We start from the raw sequence: 16,914 nt of genomic DNA, 5'->3' as shown, positions 1-16,914 counted from the left end.
CACTGCACTCCTCTATTAATGTTTCGCAGTCTTCCGGCTTCCTTTTTCTAGTCATGATCTCTTTCAGAAACATCGCATATAAAGGAATCGGCAAAATAGCATCGACAAAAAGGATATTAATATGCAATTATTTAAAATTTTTAACAAAATTTTTAAAATCTTTATCAAGCTTATTTGGCTTAAACTTTTGAGGGAATGGAACTGCCGAAGGTATTAGAATGGTAGTGGAAGATGAGGGTTAGTCTTGACTTTGTCTTTCCCTACTATCTTCCCCCGCACTTGATTCTTGGTTCGTCTTCTCTTTTTCTTTTTCCCCGCTCTCATTTTTTCTCTTACTTCAATTACCGGAGGGTCTTCTAATTGTTTACCACTATGAAGAGTAATGGCTTTAACATTTTCCTTCGGATTCACCTCCGTTTTGCTCAGTAATTTTTCTTGATTTCTATTGTTGATTAAATTAGCAATTTGACCTATTTGGATCTCTATATTTCTATACATTCCAGTTAATTGATCTATTCTCCCCTCTATTCGTTCGAATCTCTCCGAGGTGCCCTTAGCCAACTTTTCCACTGCAATCGCCCAACCTGGTTTAGTGTTCGACTGTGGTTACCTTGGTTGAAATCCCAGCGGATTTGTCGATCTTTGAGGATTGTTTTGATCCTTCCATCCAAATTTTGGATGATTTCTCCATCCCGAAATGTATGTGTTTGAGTAGGGGTTATTTTGAGTATATTTCAATTATAATTATTGACAAATTGAACCTATTTAAATTCAACACACTCATTAGTATCATGCTCACCCCCACATGTAGAGCAACATGCAACATATACACTAGATGAAGAACTCGAACTAACTCCGACTCTACTTAGCAATTTTACAATATTATTCATTTGGACACTCAACATGTTTAAGGTGTCCATTTCAATCGTACATGTTTGACGCCTAGAATTACCTCACTCATTTGTCCATTGGTAGTTGTTTGTTGCCATGTCTTCTATCAAGTTTTGAGCCTTTTAAGGTGATTTACCCATTAAAGTCCCACCTGTGGCTGCATCAATAATAGTTCTAGTAGAGAAAGATAAACCATTATAGACAGTTTGTACGATGAGCCAATCGGGAAGTCCATAGTGTGGATATTTTCGTAACAAATTCCTAAATCTTTCTCACGCTTCATATAATGATTCACCATTTCGTTGACTAAAACTAGTAATGTCCATTCTAAACTTAACCGGTTTACCCGGTAGAAAGTATTTATTCAAGAATGCTCTAGATAAATCAGCCGTTCTAGATAAATCAGCCAAATTAGTGAAAGTATTGTGAGCATGAGAGTGTAGTTAAATTTTAACTTTATCCCTTAAAGAAAATGGAAATAACCTTAGTCTTATAGCATCTTCACTAATTCCATTCATTTAATTGTATCACATATCTCCAAAAATGTAACTTAATGTGCATTTGGATCCTCTACGGCATCACCTCCAAATTGAGATTGTTGAATCATTTGAATAAGTGATTGTTTAATCTCAAAATTGTTAGCATTTATAGTTAGTCGTGCTATATTTGCTTGTGATTCTTGTATTCTCGGTAGAGCAAAATCTCTAAGAACTTACTTATTTGCTTCATTTTTCGCCATTTCCTTTTCAAAAGCCAACTCAATAGCAATTCCCTCTATATGTTGAATCTCTTTTTACTCTTGTTATGGTGTACGTCTTCTTTGTTTACGTAGTGTCCTTTCAATTTTCAGATCAAAATGTGCGACCATACGTAATGCCTGGTGCATACACTACAAGCAAAAAGAAAGAGATAATGTAGTAATTATATCACAAAAACAAATAAAAATTCTAACTTATCTATTGACAAAATTCAACTAACTAATAAAGAAAATGTCTAAATTAATAAAGTTTCTTAGACTATAATATTGCCGCTCCTTGACAATGGCGCCAAAAACTTGATGAATTTTTTATATAAGTGTAAGTTTAATCCAAAATATACCAATTTGGCTGCAAGTATACATGTCAAATAGTAGTTTATGGTATATATTGGATCAATTCCACGAGAAACAACTATTACAAGTACTAGGTCATTTATTTACTATATTATTTAGACTATCTATTAAATGAAGGCAATAGAAAGAACAACACTTACTATTTAACTATTTTAACTAAATAACTTGCAAGATAACAATGAAGAGATTTCACTAAATACTTGAGTCTAGAGAAATAGAATCCACTTATGACACCAAAGATATAAGTGAATTACCTCTTATTACTACTCTTGTTTAACTAGAGATTCATTTTCAAATTTACCAAGACTCACTCTCATGATGTAGAGGTTTAGAATAGTCTAATTTTCTCTATTCTCATGGTGAATAACTAGATTTACTCTTTTATTCTTTATGAAATGCTAAAATAATCCACTTTAGTGTATCTCTATTCTCATGAGTCTACTTCTTAAACTCCGTTTATGTTGTTCCATCATTATTACAAATTTTTATTGAATAATAGCAACTAAAAACTTGCTATTGGTGATCAAGCAACAACAAGTGATAAGTATATATAAATGGACAAGTTAATACAAAATATAATAAGTGTAAATTTTATTCACTACATATCAAGTAGCCATAAATTTCATCTACCCCCAGATCTAGAAACTTAGTTATTCATGTGAAATAAGACAATAAGAAGCATAACTTCATTGCATACAAATATAGTGAATCACAAGTAAAGAGAAAGATAGAGAAAGTTTAGCCAAGGTGATGAACAAACTCCCAAATCTTCTATTTCTTCAACAAAATGAATGATACAATGAGTTCTCCAAGGTTTTCTTACAAGTTTCTAACTAGAGAGAATGAGAAAAGAACTAAAACTAATGTCTACTAAGAACTACTAATAATCCAATCTCTCCTCAATGATTCTTGCATATATATTATTAAGAGAGTCAAAAAGTAGTTAATGATAAGACATAAATGTCCTTTTCTTTTTCTTAAGGAATCTTGACATGTGTAGCTACAATTTTGAGGTAAAATTGAGCTGAAAAGCAGTGTAAAAATAGAGTAAGTTGCAAAACAAGTTGCGAAAAAACAGGGAGAATACGTGACCACCCAATACGCAACCTAAGGCCGTGTATTGAGGTCATGTATTTCCTTTTGGATTGCTTTCTCGATTGTTTTCTACTCCAATTCCTCACTAATCATCATGCCTAGATGTTTGTTCATGCAATGCAGCATTAATACTTATATTTGATCTTCTATTTTTTGAATTACCGTTGAATCAAGAGCTAATGATTTCGAATCGAATCCAATTCGCTCCAACATTGAAAGCTCTCCTCAATTCTTGCAAATATAACCACTTTTTGTACAATAAGTTGCTCAAATGAAACTTGCAAAGTTTAGAAGTTTAAGGAGCAATTTATATCTTAAATAATCCTAATTTAAATAAAAAAACACATACAAAATGCTACTAATATCTATGTATAATAAACACTTATCAAATATTTTTTTGGATTCTATCAACTACTTTGTATGTTTTCGCCAAAATATCCCATGCTTATTTTGCAGTCTTGGCGCTAGCAATTTTTCCAAAAATAAAGCATCAATAGCCGGGTGGATTTGAGACAATGCCATGCTTCCTTGTTTCTTGATGCTTCCATCAATATCTGCAGCAATTTGTTGCTGAATAAAATGAAACAAATTATACTCCCAAGATAGGTTTCCATCTTAATCCTCCAAAAGCTGTAATCTTTTCTCTCTGCAAGTTTTGGTACTACACAGATAATATTAATTGGTGCAATTGATGCAGTTGATACTTACATATTTTCTAATAGATCTAACTCTGGATATCAAGATGTAGGCCCCCAAAATAATATTTAATCAAACAATTCTCTCAGTATGATGAATTCACTATGCTGTCTACTATAACAAAAGATGGATTGAAGGCTCAAGCAAGAAAAGGACAAATGAAATTCCAAGGCCAAAAATGACGAACGATACAAAGGCGGGAGGCAATTGTATTGATACGAAACTTTCTGATATATCAACGAAGTAGAAAAGAGACTTGTATATGAGATCATTCACTGCCAAAATCCTATTAGGACTAATCTTACGAAATCATGTTAATAATCAGACAACACAGGTTTTCTAAACCATAATCCCAATATTAATAGGAAATAGATTTGCTTTAAAATACTACACATGCGGATACGTCTTCAAGTTAATGCTCTCATTCTCTCTCCAAAAAATGCCAAAAAATTGTAAAATTTTACTTACGGTGGTCAATATTTTCTGCCAAAACCCAAGCCCTTTCTTCAGTAATAGCAGCAATTAAATTGTTGTTTCATTAATAGTTTTCTCTTAATATTTAAGATATGAAAAGAAGAAAAAAGGAAAATAACTATACAGAGACCTGCCTATATGGCCACCTTGACAATCTATCTTGCCTATATTTCTTCTTGATCACAGCAGAGCAAACCTTCAATCTTTTAACCGCATGGCGGACCTTCATTCTTTCAACTGTAGCAGTTATGGGAAGATGGAAAAATCTGAAATAACATTTTAGTTTCATCTTTCCCGCCCTTTCCTTTCGCCTTACTCATTGGTACAAATGACTAGTTAATCAGAAAAATAAGGGTTCCCACAGGCTCAATTTCAACTCTCAGCTATAAATTTAAGGGAAATGTTATTTGCAATAGCATTTTTGTTAATTAGACTCCCACTATTATTTTTATCATATGATTTTCATTTATTAGATTATATAATAATACAAATGGTGGAAGTGCAATTAACAAAAAATGGGGAGCAAATAATATTTTCCTAAATTTGAAATTAAATTACATCAAATCTCTAAAAGGCACTTGAAGGATAAAGAAAATTGTAAAGAATAGAAAGCAGTGATACTTGAAAATTAAGCCATAGCGAGAAAAGGAATAAAGTCAAAAAAACGTCAACTCTAACAAAGTCACTTATACTTGGCTATTCAAACAGTTTGGAAACAATAGCTCATCCAAGTCCAATTCATCTTAGTGATCATGAAAATAGTTCATTCTGACTTCACGGGTTACTTTTTCTTTTCCATGGAACAAAAGTATATTGAAGTGGAAGACTTTACAAAGATTTTTAGTCCAAAACTATCATCTTTGCAGGCAAAGGATACTATCATAAAAATACAACTTCCTTCTGACTAACCAATTTATACCACTTATTCATAGGATTGTGATCTTCTACATAGAAAATTTTATGTTTTCCATAAATACATTTCTCAATCACTTTTTTACCTTATATACATTAAATCATTACAATATATTTTCTACAAAAACTTTTAAAAGTTGCAACCCAAACAGAAAGGCAATGTCAGCAATTCTTATGGCCTATTTCCTAAGTCAATCCAAGCGGAAAGTTACTGTCGGCAATTTCCTAAGTCAATACTGTCAGCAATTCTTATAGCTTATTTCATCGTTTTACATATAACTATATATTATTTATTACTCTATTCCAAACTTGCTATTAGAAATGAGCATCATAGCAATGGCCACACTTCTTCTTGCTCTTAAGAATGCTCTACTTTATCTTAAAAGTTAAAAGCAATTGACGAGGCCATAATACCTCGGAATCAGCACAAATTCAAATTTACATAATCAACCATCAAAATTTTTTTTTCTAGATGGAAACTACTTGGATTCAACTCAATATACAGACTATAGGCTTCCCTTAATTAGTAGCACTATCGCATATTTAGATTAGTGCTGGTATCAACACGCATAGGCACTCTAAAGGAGAAGCATAAAACTTTAATACAATGAACAGATTGGACCATACATGAGTTCAATTCTATCATCTCCCAACCACATTGCTTTGGTAACATTAACAGGGGAGACCATGTAAAGTTGCAAATTTAGGCATCTAAGTGAAAATTTTATAATTTTGAAACAACGTTATAACTTTAATTGCCATGCCAAAAAGTTCACCAATCTACAATAATCTGTCAGTGACAGGTTGTCGAAGCCTGTGCAATAATAAAACCTGCTCAAACTAAAAGTAATTTCTGTAGATAGCAGTAAGCAGGGTCGAATCCACAGGGACTGGGAGTAATTGCTTCTTTTCAAATTCACAGTGACAAGGGGGTGTTTTTATGCAGAAGGTGACAATTTAAGCAATCCAACTAAGAGTAAAATAATAAAAATAAAATAGCCAACTAGAAATTAAATGACAAATTACTAAAACCAAATGAGTGATAATTAAAGATCTAGCCAAGGAATAACTTCAGCAATGGTTCACCTAATTGATCATCGATAAGCAAAGGCAATTCCAATTATTTACTAATAAATAGGTTATAACTGCTAAACAAGCGATGACAGTCAACCCCTCCTTACTGTGTCGATGATTAAGGTACGCCCGTTAATCAGTGCTCTAATTGAGAAATAATCCTAGGTACGTCCATAGAATTTAATTCCCCAATTGCATGACGTATTAGAGGAGCCCTATTCTAATCAAATAACGCACTACCAGGGTTATTTTAGATTAGCCCGCGTATTCCCCTGACACAAGTCTAATTATGCCAGTTGCCACTATTTTAGAGCAATTAAACAATTACGGATTTAATGCCCTAATTGACAATAGAGTATCCAATCAACTAATTATCTGGATCCAAGACAATCAATTAATTAAATAACCATAAACATAGCAACCAAGAAATATGCGGATACCAATAAATAAAAGAAAAAGATTAAATTAAATCGACCTCACAGTTTTAGGCGACCCAAAGCATCCGTTGTCCCTTGACTAGAGTGAGGAGATTAGTTCATAATTAATGAACAAAATCCACACCAAATTAAAGCAAAAGCTACGGCCATTGTGCCCAAGAGTCAGGAAAACTCAATTCGTTCTATTCAAGGCGAAAGCAAATTACAAGAAGCAATAGGTTGTTTCAATGCGTCTGACATACGAAGAAGGGAGAAACTATTCAAGGACCATGCGGAAAAGTCAAAGGAGAAACTCCAATTCCTCCTGCCATCCGTGGAGAATAACTACCCAAAAGCTAAGAAGAAAAAGTTAAAGACAAGCTAAGCTAAAAGACGAAAAACTAAGGAAGCCACATAGCCCCTCTGGCCTCTGCGCGGCGGCTCCCTCCAGGGGAGGAAGAAGAAGACTCCTCACTTCAGCCCTGCGTTCCTTCTTTTAATGCTGCCCTCTGCGAATTACCAAAAAAAGACTTGTATCTCCTTATTCCAAAAATGCCCTCGATTGCCTGCTATGTGAACTCTTTCCCGATAACTGTCAAATTGGCCTTTATTGTGATATTTTTGTTCTACTCCCTGAAATAAATATAAATTACGAAAAGTGAGTAGAATCTAATAATTAATTCACATCAGGTCAAGTAATAGGGAGAATTAATAATAAAATAAATGATAAAATTGCAACCTATCAGTCAGCATTAGTTTAAACATGGAAAGAACAAATTGTGCACAAAACATGAAAAGATAAATCTTCTGAAAATCTAAAATGTTACAACTAAACTACTTAATCACTTGAATTACCAGCCAAAAATTTCTATAGTTTATGTATAATTTCAAATCAAATATACAAGTGGATTACCTGGCTATACCGTGAAAAGAACAAATTCAGCAAAATAACACATATAAATACCAATGTTGGAACAACCCAGAATATAATCAACCACAAAGTCATAGGATTGAGCAAAGAACTTATCCATCTTTCATGTGACAGTGAGATGGTCATTAGATGACTAAAGGGAAAAAAGAATTGCATTAGTTGAAGAAAAGGAATGCTTTTAAAATTAGATTACATGAAATGAAAGTCAAAATTCTTGAGGAATAAATTTGCACAAAACCCAATAACATATCAGTAAAGTGAATAGGAAGCCAAGAAATGAATAAAGTAAAGCTAAACCCCAAAGATGACCAGATAAGAAATTTCACAATTTAAAAAGTTACAAAGACAAAGTAAAAAAATCGCAAATAAACTCATGTTAAACTGGGTATCACAATGAACCTAATATTCTACAACATGAAACACTATCAAAATAATAAGATGATAGGGCTATAATCAACATATTGAGTGAAAATAAAATATTATAAAACATAAAGAACCATTAACGAAAAGGCATCTTATAGCATAAATTACAAATTGCAGTAGATGAAAGCAGCCAGAAAAAAATGCAAAGAATTAAACCAATATCAAGAAATAAAGGGAAAAAGAAACTGACAAAACGGAGACAGACAACTCAATCTATTATTGTCCAGTCAAGAGCACAGACTGAGAGGGGAAGGAGCGTTTAAGTGCCTGTATGATACAAAAACACAAGATAACAATTTTTGAAAATAAGCATCAACTTGAGCATAAATTTGTACAAAAAGTTCAGAAGGACATACTTAGCTACTATAAGACTAATAAAAGAAACCAACAAACTTTGACAATTAAGATAAGGCTCAAATTTATTTTATCAAAGTCAGGCAGAGAAGAACAGCACCACCATGGCGGCAAACTTAGTTGCAGCTCTAGAATAATATACATCAAAATGCCATCTGAGTTGCCTCACCAAGGCACTGCTTAATCCAATTAGTATCAAGCCTTAAAACACAACTCACGACATCAATATCATATCATCACAGCCAAATATGAAATAAAATAAATTTACCTATTTCTTCATCATCTGCGGTGAAATCCGAACAAAAAATCTACATTATAGTCTGTGAAGGGCAAACCCAAGGGTTTGGTGGACCGTCTACCCAACTCTCTCTAGGACTCACTCACTTACATTTTGACTCACTCACTTACATTTTTGAAATAGTCTTTCACACCTCTAGATAAGCATAGAAGTTCCATTCATCCAAGAATTTCAACTTAATTTACAACCCAAAAGTGTAACATAGGATTTCATTACCAAATCTCCAAAGTATATTTCATCTACAAAATTACACGTATATGAAGATTATATACATTAGTTCATGCTTACTTGCTCTGGTCTCCACTCCTGTAAGGAAAATAAAACTAAAGGAATGAGTTAAAAGTCCAGTGAGGTTCCGAAGCAAGCAATCGGGTAGATAAAACATGGACATATCACATTTAACAATTTACACACTTTGCATAGTAATAAGCAGTCATTCAAGAAGCAAACATTGATTCATTGGAAGGATACGGACTCATTTGGAGCCATTTATTCATTCAATCATTCAGTCTCCGACCATTTCTCCCTTATACCTCCGAGATATGAAAATACCTTTGAAAATAAAAAATCCTTCAGTGATCATTTCATTCATTGCATTGCATTCACTAGCCAGTTCTCCACCAGACTTCGTGATCATACTTGAGTATACCAAAACACTGTCCCAGGGTTACCAGCTGTTCGACCGAGTCCGCTTCTTGCTCGAGTCAATTGGCAACGAAGGGCAAGGGCCCAATTCAGCCAAAGGCTTACATTCATGTACAAGTAACATTCAATCATTTGATCATTGAAAATTCACATTCATTTAGGTCGAGTGCGATAAAGTACACAATTACCCATTTGACAATCATTGAAAAGCGTTTAACATTCAAGCAAACATTCACAACATTCCACATATTCATTTGGAACACAATATGCAAGGAACACTCATGTTTTTTTAAAGTAGAGCAACACTAAAAGTTCGATCCCAGATTGTGCTCCAAACCCTAAAAGTAATCAAGACAAGGTGTCATAGTTTGACCATTCAAAACTTAGGTTAATGAAGTGCTCACTTGAGACTTAATTATGAGCTATACGCCTATCTAAGTTTGGCCTCTCAAAACACAAAGTTCAAAGATAAATTTGAAACCCAATCAAAGAATATCCAAGTGCATTCTAGGGTTTTGGTTCAAGTGAGTTATTAGTGTAAAATGAAAAGCACTTAGACTCACAAGATTTAAAAGACCAAAAGAGAAAAATTGGATATTTATAACTCATGAAGCTTAGCAAAACATACGTAAGATATACGCACGACTTTTAGAAGAAAACAACCAACCTCGAGTCTAAAGTTGGGCAAACGAAACTAGAGAGCATGATAGAAGGAGCCATTGCTTTTCCTCTTACTTTACACATAATTTTTGCTAAAATTTCAGCTCATATGTCACTACTAAGGTGGAATCAAGCAAACGCAAATAACCTAAGTCCACACCAACCCAAAATCACCCTTCTAACACCACTTATAATACAAGAAAGAAAGTAACGAAAATTTCAGCAGCACTTCCCCTTATTTTCTTAATTTTTCCATCCGAACTCAACACCTATATTCATAGCAATTCAACCTCAATCACAATCACAAGGTATAGGCTATAAAGCACACTTGTTTAAGGCCACAAAACCATCTAAATTAGCCAATTATCTAGCTCAAAATCAACCACAATAAAGTTGGAAATTTGTAACCCGAAGCTGAAATTTACAACTACAAGCTGAAATTTTCTATAATCAAGCCAAAATAACATATAAAAGGTAGAAAATTCACATGGCAAAACTACTAAATCATAGCCAAGCCCAAATCATCATATCAAAGCTGAAATTTCTCACTAAAAGCTAAAATTTTCCAACCACCACACAAACCATGAAAACTACAAAATCAAGCCTTAAATTCACTCATATGCAAGTTATAAAAAAAAAAGATGGTTTCTTGATGTAGTTACCATGATAGCCTATGAAGAAATGGAAACCAAGAGCTTCTTTCTCCCAAATGCCTCCACCAAAGTCCTTAATCGTTCCTAAAGGTTACCTTTTATGGAATAGTTTGTAAGATTAAGGTGAAAACTCAAGGATTCAAGCAAGATTGGAAGTTGGAAGTTGAAGTTTTTCCTCTCTTTTCTCTCTCAAAGTGGCCGGCCAAAGGACGAGAAAAATGAAGGATTTTTGGGTCAAATTTTGTTTTATTAAAGGCTAAGAATGGTTGTAGTCAGAATCAAAGCTCCAAGGCTTTGGTGACAAATGGCCTTCCAAGGTTAATCCTCATCTTTTTGTCTTCCAAATGCTAAAATATCTGGCCAACAACTAATTATCCTTTAATACCTTATAAAATAATATCCCTTTGCACAAGACTCCTCTTAATCTTCAAAAATTTATCGCACACACCTTGCTAGTGTGTCCTACTTCCATAATGTACTACGAACTTATCATGCACTAATTTATACAAGAAAAATGGTTTAAAAAACTTAAGTCACTTATAATGATATCTAGGAAATTAAGGCAACCAAATAAACAAGTAAAGTAAAATTAAAAGGAAATATAAATTAAATTTCCAAAAATAGGGAAAATTTTAAAATAATTTTTGGGTTCTCACACTCTCTCCCCCTTAAGAAAATTTCGTTCTCGAAATTTTTACCTTCCATTGCCTCAAACGACTCTGAAGCCTGTTGCTTGTCTATGGCGTATACGCACGCTGGCACTCTTGATCTGTTCCCTCTTTCATTAGCTTGTCTAGGATTAGTTTTATTCTCTTGTTGAGCATTATTCCCTCGTTGCTGCTTTTTCAGACAATTGCTAATTTGATGGTCGGTACTCCCGCAAACTAAACATTTTCGTCCCTTCCTCCAGCAATCATTCTCAGTGTGATTTGTTTTCCCATAATGTCCACAAGTCAAGTGAGAAGCCACTTTTTGGCCCTCTCGAGAAATTCTTTCTTGTTGCCCTTTTGCTACTTGACTTTCTCTTGTAGAACCTTCTTCTAGTATTCCTAATGTTTATGGTGGGTAAGATGAATGGTTCGCTCGTTTTGCTTTAGGAGGCATTGTATTTTCTCTAGATTCCTCATGTGTATTGTTAGGTGCACTCCTCTTGCGTGAGTGGAAAACTTTTACCTGTGCCTTTGCATTATCAATCCTTTGAGCTGTCTTAAGAGCTTCCATAAAAGTATTAACTTAAACCGCCACTAAAGCTTCTTAGATTTCCAAATTCAATTCTTGTATAAATCGTCTCACTCTCCTCCGCTCCGTAACCACCAATTCAAGAGCAAATTTGGACAATTTAGTGAATTGTGTTTCATATTCGGCCACACTCAAGGTTCCCTGGTGTAATCTAATAAAATCATAATCTATTTTCTCTTGGACCAAAGGTGGGAGGTATTTCTCATTAAACTCCCTTATAAAATTTACCCAAGTCCATGCAGTCTATTCTCTCTCACTTTGCCCTAATAACATTCCACCATACTCGGGCTGGTCCTTCAAATTGAAATACAGCAAAGTTCACCTGTCTTTCCTCTGTGAAGTTCAAAACTGTAAAGATATTAATTATCGCCTCCAACCAATGCTCAGCTGTATTTGGATCAGACCCTCCAAGGAATTTCGGTGGAGAAAACTTTTGAAAATGCTCTAGGGCCCTATCCTCACCTATCTCAGGATTCCTAGGTTGATTCATTGGAGTTTGGCCTTGTTGCTCTACTAATTGCGCTAAGATATTGGTCATTTGTTGTATCGCCGTTGTCACTTGGTCCACTGCTTTGACCCTCGGTCCATGATTTGGCTCGGCCACTGCTTCTCTTTCATTTCTTGGTTCCTCCGGTTGCCTAACCCCACGGCCACGACTAGCCCCATGTTCATGACTACGTCTTCCCTCCATACCCTTCTCTCTCTCTCTTTTTTTTTTTTTTTTTATCAAAATAGGCTATATAGTACATAAACAAAATAAATCAGCTAAACCGGCAAGATAAAGACATTTTCAAATCACAAAACCGAAGATAAGGAATCAAGCGTAGTGTAGTTATAGCACATCAAGTTCATACCTAAGATAGTGTACATATCAAGCTGATCAAAACCAAAACCAAATATAAAAGACAAAAGCAAGTACCATACATATTATCATTGGCGTGTCAAGGGTAAAATACATTCGGTGGCAACGCAGTGACAAAACAAGAAAGGAAACAACATGTCGTTCTCGAAATTCTAATCTTTACTCGTAAAACTCAAGTCTGCAACCTCCAATTTACTCATGGTTATTGTCAAAGCCATACCCAAAAGATACTACGGCTACTCACCCCCATAGTATCCTTTCCATTCTTAATCGGAGAGGTCATTTTACGTTCACCAAAAGAATATATACAAGATTAGAATCCAAACTCTTTTCTCCAAAACTTCTATACCTAATCCAAAACTCTCAATCTGGGCAAGATAGGAATCAAAACCAAATCCCTACTTTTACATCGAGGGGTAGGTATCAAGGAAGCATAGGCAAGGATAGTCAATCAAGAACCAAATTAAAAGGAGATAGGTCTGCAGTGCTAGCTTCTCCAACATGCATGACAATCTAACCACCGGCCATAGAAACCCTAACCAACCAGTTACTGGATTAGTCTCTTATAGCATTCATCGATCCGTTCTCCTCAATCAATTCAATTCCTAGGTCACATATTAAAATCTTCCATGCGTTAACCTTTTCCATTCATATCTACCTCAAGGGCAATCATGATGTCGACTCTCATCTAAATGCCCTCAACTCTTGAGTACTCGAGTACAAGAATTCAAAATAAAATAATTTACAACTCGATCCAGTCGGTCTCAAGAGTAAATCACTTATATTAGAGATTCCTACTTGACGTACATATCTATCTTTTTCAAGTATCCTGACAGAGGTTTTACGTTTATAACATTCATGATTCACAACTTATGCTCAAGAAGAGTACTTAGTCCTTTATACTCATTCACGTAATTGATAGATCGGTTATTTTGCACACTTTGCACCATTATTTTGTCCTAATTATGGCTTCTCATGGTGCTAAGAATTGGGATTTCGCTCATATTTGGTATTTGTGTAAAGTGTAGGTGGTTGGCGTAAAAAGTGCTCTCGCAGGACAAATTTCTAGAAGACTTTTTGTCTCAGGGCGTGCCCACGCCAGAGACCGAAAAAGGTACATCAAAAGGATGGACCCGCGGGCTTAGTAGCAGCAAAAAGTGGACAATTAGAAGGTCGGGTCCACGTGGACCGGATGCGTGGGATCGGAACCCTTGGACAAAAGCCTTGCTTCTAATGTGATTCCCACTGGCGGCGGCTTCAGATAGAAAAAGAAAAAAAAGAAAAGGCCGGCACGTCTGATTAGGAGATTAGCTTTTGCTTCAGAGGGTCAGACGTTTTTTCCTTTCTTGCATTTGAGCGGCCAATAGGAGCAAGGCCAGATTCACGTGTAATTACTAGATTAGCTTTTTGGTTTTTTTTCCTCTCTTGCTTCCGTCTTCAGTACAAATATTAATGCAGAGACAAAGGAAACTTTTTCTTTTCTTTCTTTCGTCGCAATTCCATCGTTCCAATTTCTTTGATGACTATGTGCATGAAACCTACCAGCACAGGCGTGATTGGCATGATGAGAAGCGGCTAAATTTTTCCTCTACCCAAAAGTCGACGCGAAGGCACGGCCCATAATATTTGTGAGATCTAATCGAATTTTCATTATTTCTTTCAATTTGTCACTATTCGTGCGTTCTCTGAATTAATTGTTCATGGTTATTTTATTAATTAAATATCAACGGTCGGGTATTTGATTTAATTTAATAGCCTACTGTCACATTAACTAAATTGAATCCGTAATTGTTCGTTTGGTTGATAACTAGTGATAACCACCATAATTGGTTTTATGTTGGGGAAACGCAGGATCTGATTTAAATACTCTCTCAGCGTGTTTATTGGTTAGGATTGGGTTCTTCTAGTTCTAATGCAACTGGATAATTAAATTCCTACGATCGTACCTAGGGTTGGTATCTGGTTAGAGAAACAGTCAACGGTCGTATCTTGGCTGTCGAAAAGATAAGGAAGAATTGGTTATCAGAGCTTGTTGATAGCTATAACTAACCTAGTGATAAATGGATGAAATATCGTTGCATCGATGATCATTTAATTGGACCATACCTGAGCAGTTGATCTTTTGCATAGAACTTTTATTAATTGTTAATTTTAGTAAATTGTGCTTTGTGAGTTAGTTTTGAACTTTGTTTGTTTTATTTCAATTTTTATTTTTATTTGCCTCACATTATAAATCCCCCAATTTCGTTTTACTAATTTGGAAAGAAATAATTTCCTACCCGCTCCCTGTGGAATCGACCCTACTTGCCATTGTACGCAAAATTAATATTTTTATAGACAAATCTGGTATATCGAATCAAGCAAACTCTTCAGGAATAGGGTGAATCAAGTAACCCATTGCACACCTAGGGTCACTGCTCCAGTACTTGGATTTGTTCTATAATTAATTGTGGTGATAATTAGGACTTTTTTTTAGTAATTATTATTGTACAGGTTCGGCACCTGTCAATTTTTTGCGCCATTGTCGGGGACCGGTGTTTTGGTTAATTTTGTTTCTTTTTAAATTATTTTATTTGGATTTGTCTAGCATTTTTCTAGTTTATGCCTCGTTCTTCTCGCACAGGTGAGTTGATTTTCGATCCGGAGGTAGAAAAGACTGCACGCCGAACTAGAAAAGAGACTAGGCAACTCAGAGAGGAGCAGTCTAGCATAGCTTCTCAGGAACTAGATTCAGAGATCGAATCATCAGATTCAAGTGGTGATAGTTTAAGTGACCAAGGCCAAGAGGACACCCTTATGGCGAATGCAAGAACACTAAGGGAGTTGGCTGCTCCAGAATTGCCCCAACAGCCCTTATGCATCACTTTTCCAACATTAGCTGAAAATACCTCATTCGAATTGAAGTCAGGGCTAATTCACCTATTACCCACGTTTCATGGCCTCTCGAGTGAAGAACCCCATAAACACATCCAAGAGTTCGATGTGGTATACTCCAGTATGAAGCCTCCAAGCATTACAGAGGAGCAGATCAAACTCAGGGTCTTTCCTTTCTCCCTTAAGGATGCAGTAAAGGATTGGTTATACTACCTACCTGCAGAAAATATCACAACATGGGCCCAACTTAAGAAGAAATTTTTGGAGAAATTCTTCCCTGCATCCCGGGTTGTAAGTCTGAGAAAAGAGATATGCAGCATTAAGCAGTATCCTGGAGAGTCTCTATATGATTACTGGGAAAGATTCAATAAGTTGTGCACTAGATGCTCACAACATCAAATTAGTAAACAACTATTGAACCAATATTTCTATGAGGGATTCCAATCGTCCGACAGGAGTATCATTGATGCTGCAAGTGGGGGAGCATTAGTGAACAAGACACCAAGGGAAGCATGGCTACTTATTGAATCGATGGCAGAGAATTCTCAACAGTTTGGCTTCCGTGAGAGTAACCCTACCCGTAGGGTCAACGAGGTAGAGACGTCGTCCATTCAGCAGCAGATATCGGAGCTGACATCTTTTGTACGACAATTAGCTGTGGGAAACATGCATCAAGCAAAGGCCTGTGGAATTTGCACAAATATGGGCCACCCTACTGACTCCTGTCCTATGTTGCAAGAGAATGGGGCTGAACAAGTGAACATGACTGGAGGCGTGCCCGCGCCTCGAAAACCGTACGACCTATACTCCAACACGTACAATCCAGGTTGGAGAGATCACCCCAATTTCAGTTATGGGAATAGGCCACAGAATTCATTCTCTAATCATCCACCAGGATTCCAACAACCGTGGCAACAAAAGCCTCAACCCTCGTCCTCCAACTCAGGGAGTTCCTTGGAGGAAATTGTCAAGAGTTTGCCCACGACCACTGCTCAACTCCAGCAATAGACTAGGTCCTTGGTCGCGAGCACTACTCAGTTTAAACAGGACACCAAAGCAGGTATGAAAGACATGGAGACTCGAATGAGTCAAATGGCAACTGCCATTAATTGCCTGGAGTCCCACGTTTATGGAAAATTGCCATCACAGCCTGAGGCAAGCCCCAGAAACGTAAACGCTATGACATTAAGGAGTGGCAAAGAGGTGGAGGGCCCTAAGGCTACAAACCTGAAAAGTAGGAATGAAGATGAGATCGAAAAGAAGATGGAAGAAGAAGGACGCATCTGTGGCAACCCTGAGGTAACTC

At 35.8% G+C, this 16,914-nt stretch overlaps 1 protein-coding gene and 2 non-coding genes across 3 annotated transcripts; 2 read left to right on the top strand and 1 right to left on the bottom strand.

The window, feature by feature from the left end:
- The first annotated feature begins 1,118 nt into the window (after positions 1-1,118).
- LOC113728364 (small nucleolar RNA R71) lies at positions 1,119-1,226 on the top strand. The gene has a single exon (XR_003458087.1). It is a non-coding gene; the product is annotated as a small nucleolar RNA R71 (small nucleolar RNA).
- A 14,109-nt stretch (positions 1,227-15,335) lies between these two features.
- Positions 15,336-16,616, top strand: LOC113724496 (uncharacterized). Its single transcript, XM_027247392.1, has one exon. The coding sequence runs from the start codon at positions 15,336-15,338 to the stop codon at positions 16,614-16,616; it is 1,281 nt and encodes a 426-aa protein (XP_027103193.1).
- LOC113728289 (small nucleolar RNA R71) lies at positions 15,903-16,009 on the bottom strand. The gene has a single exon (XR_003458018.1). It is a non-coding gene; the product is annotated as a small nucleolar RNA R71 (small nucleolar RNA).
- Positions 16,617-16,914: the final 298 nt, after the last annotated feature.

Source organism: Coffea arabica, chromosome 2c (assembly GCF_036785885.1).
Source record: "Coffea arabica cultivar ET-39 chromosome 2c, Coffea Arabica ET-39 HiFi, whole genome shotgun sequence".
NCBI lineage: Eukaryota > Viridiplantae > Streptophyta > Magnoliopsida > Gentianales > Rubiaceae > Coffea > Coffea arabica.
This window is presented reverse-complemented; position numbering and strand designations above follow the sequence as displayed.

Coding starts and splice junctions, on each gene's coding strand:
- LOC113724496 (XM_027247392.1), top strand. CDS start 15,336: ATGCCTCGTTCTTCTCGCACAGGTGAGTTGATTTTCGATCCGGAGGTA.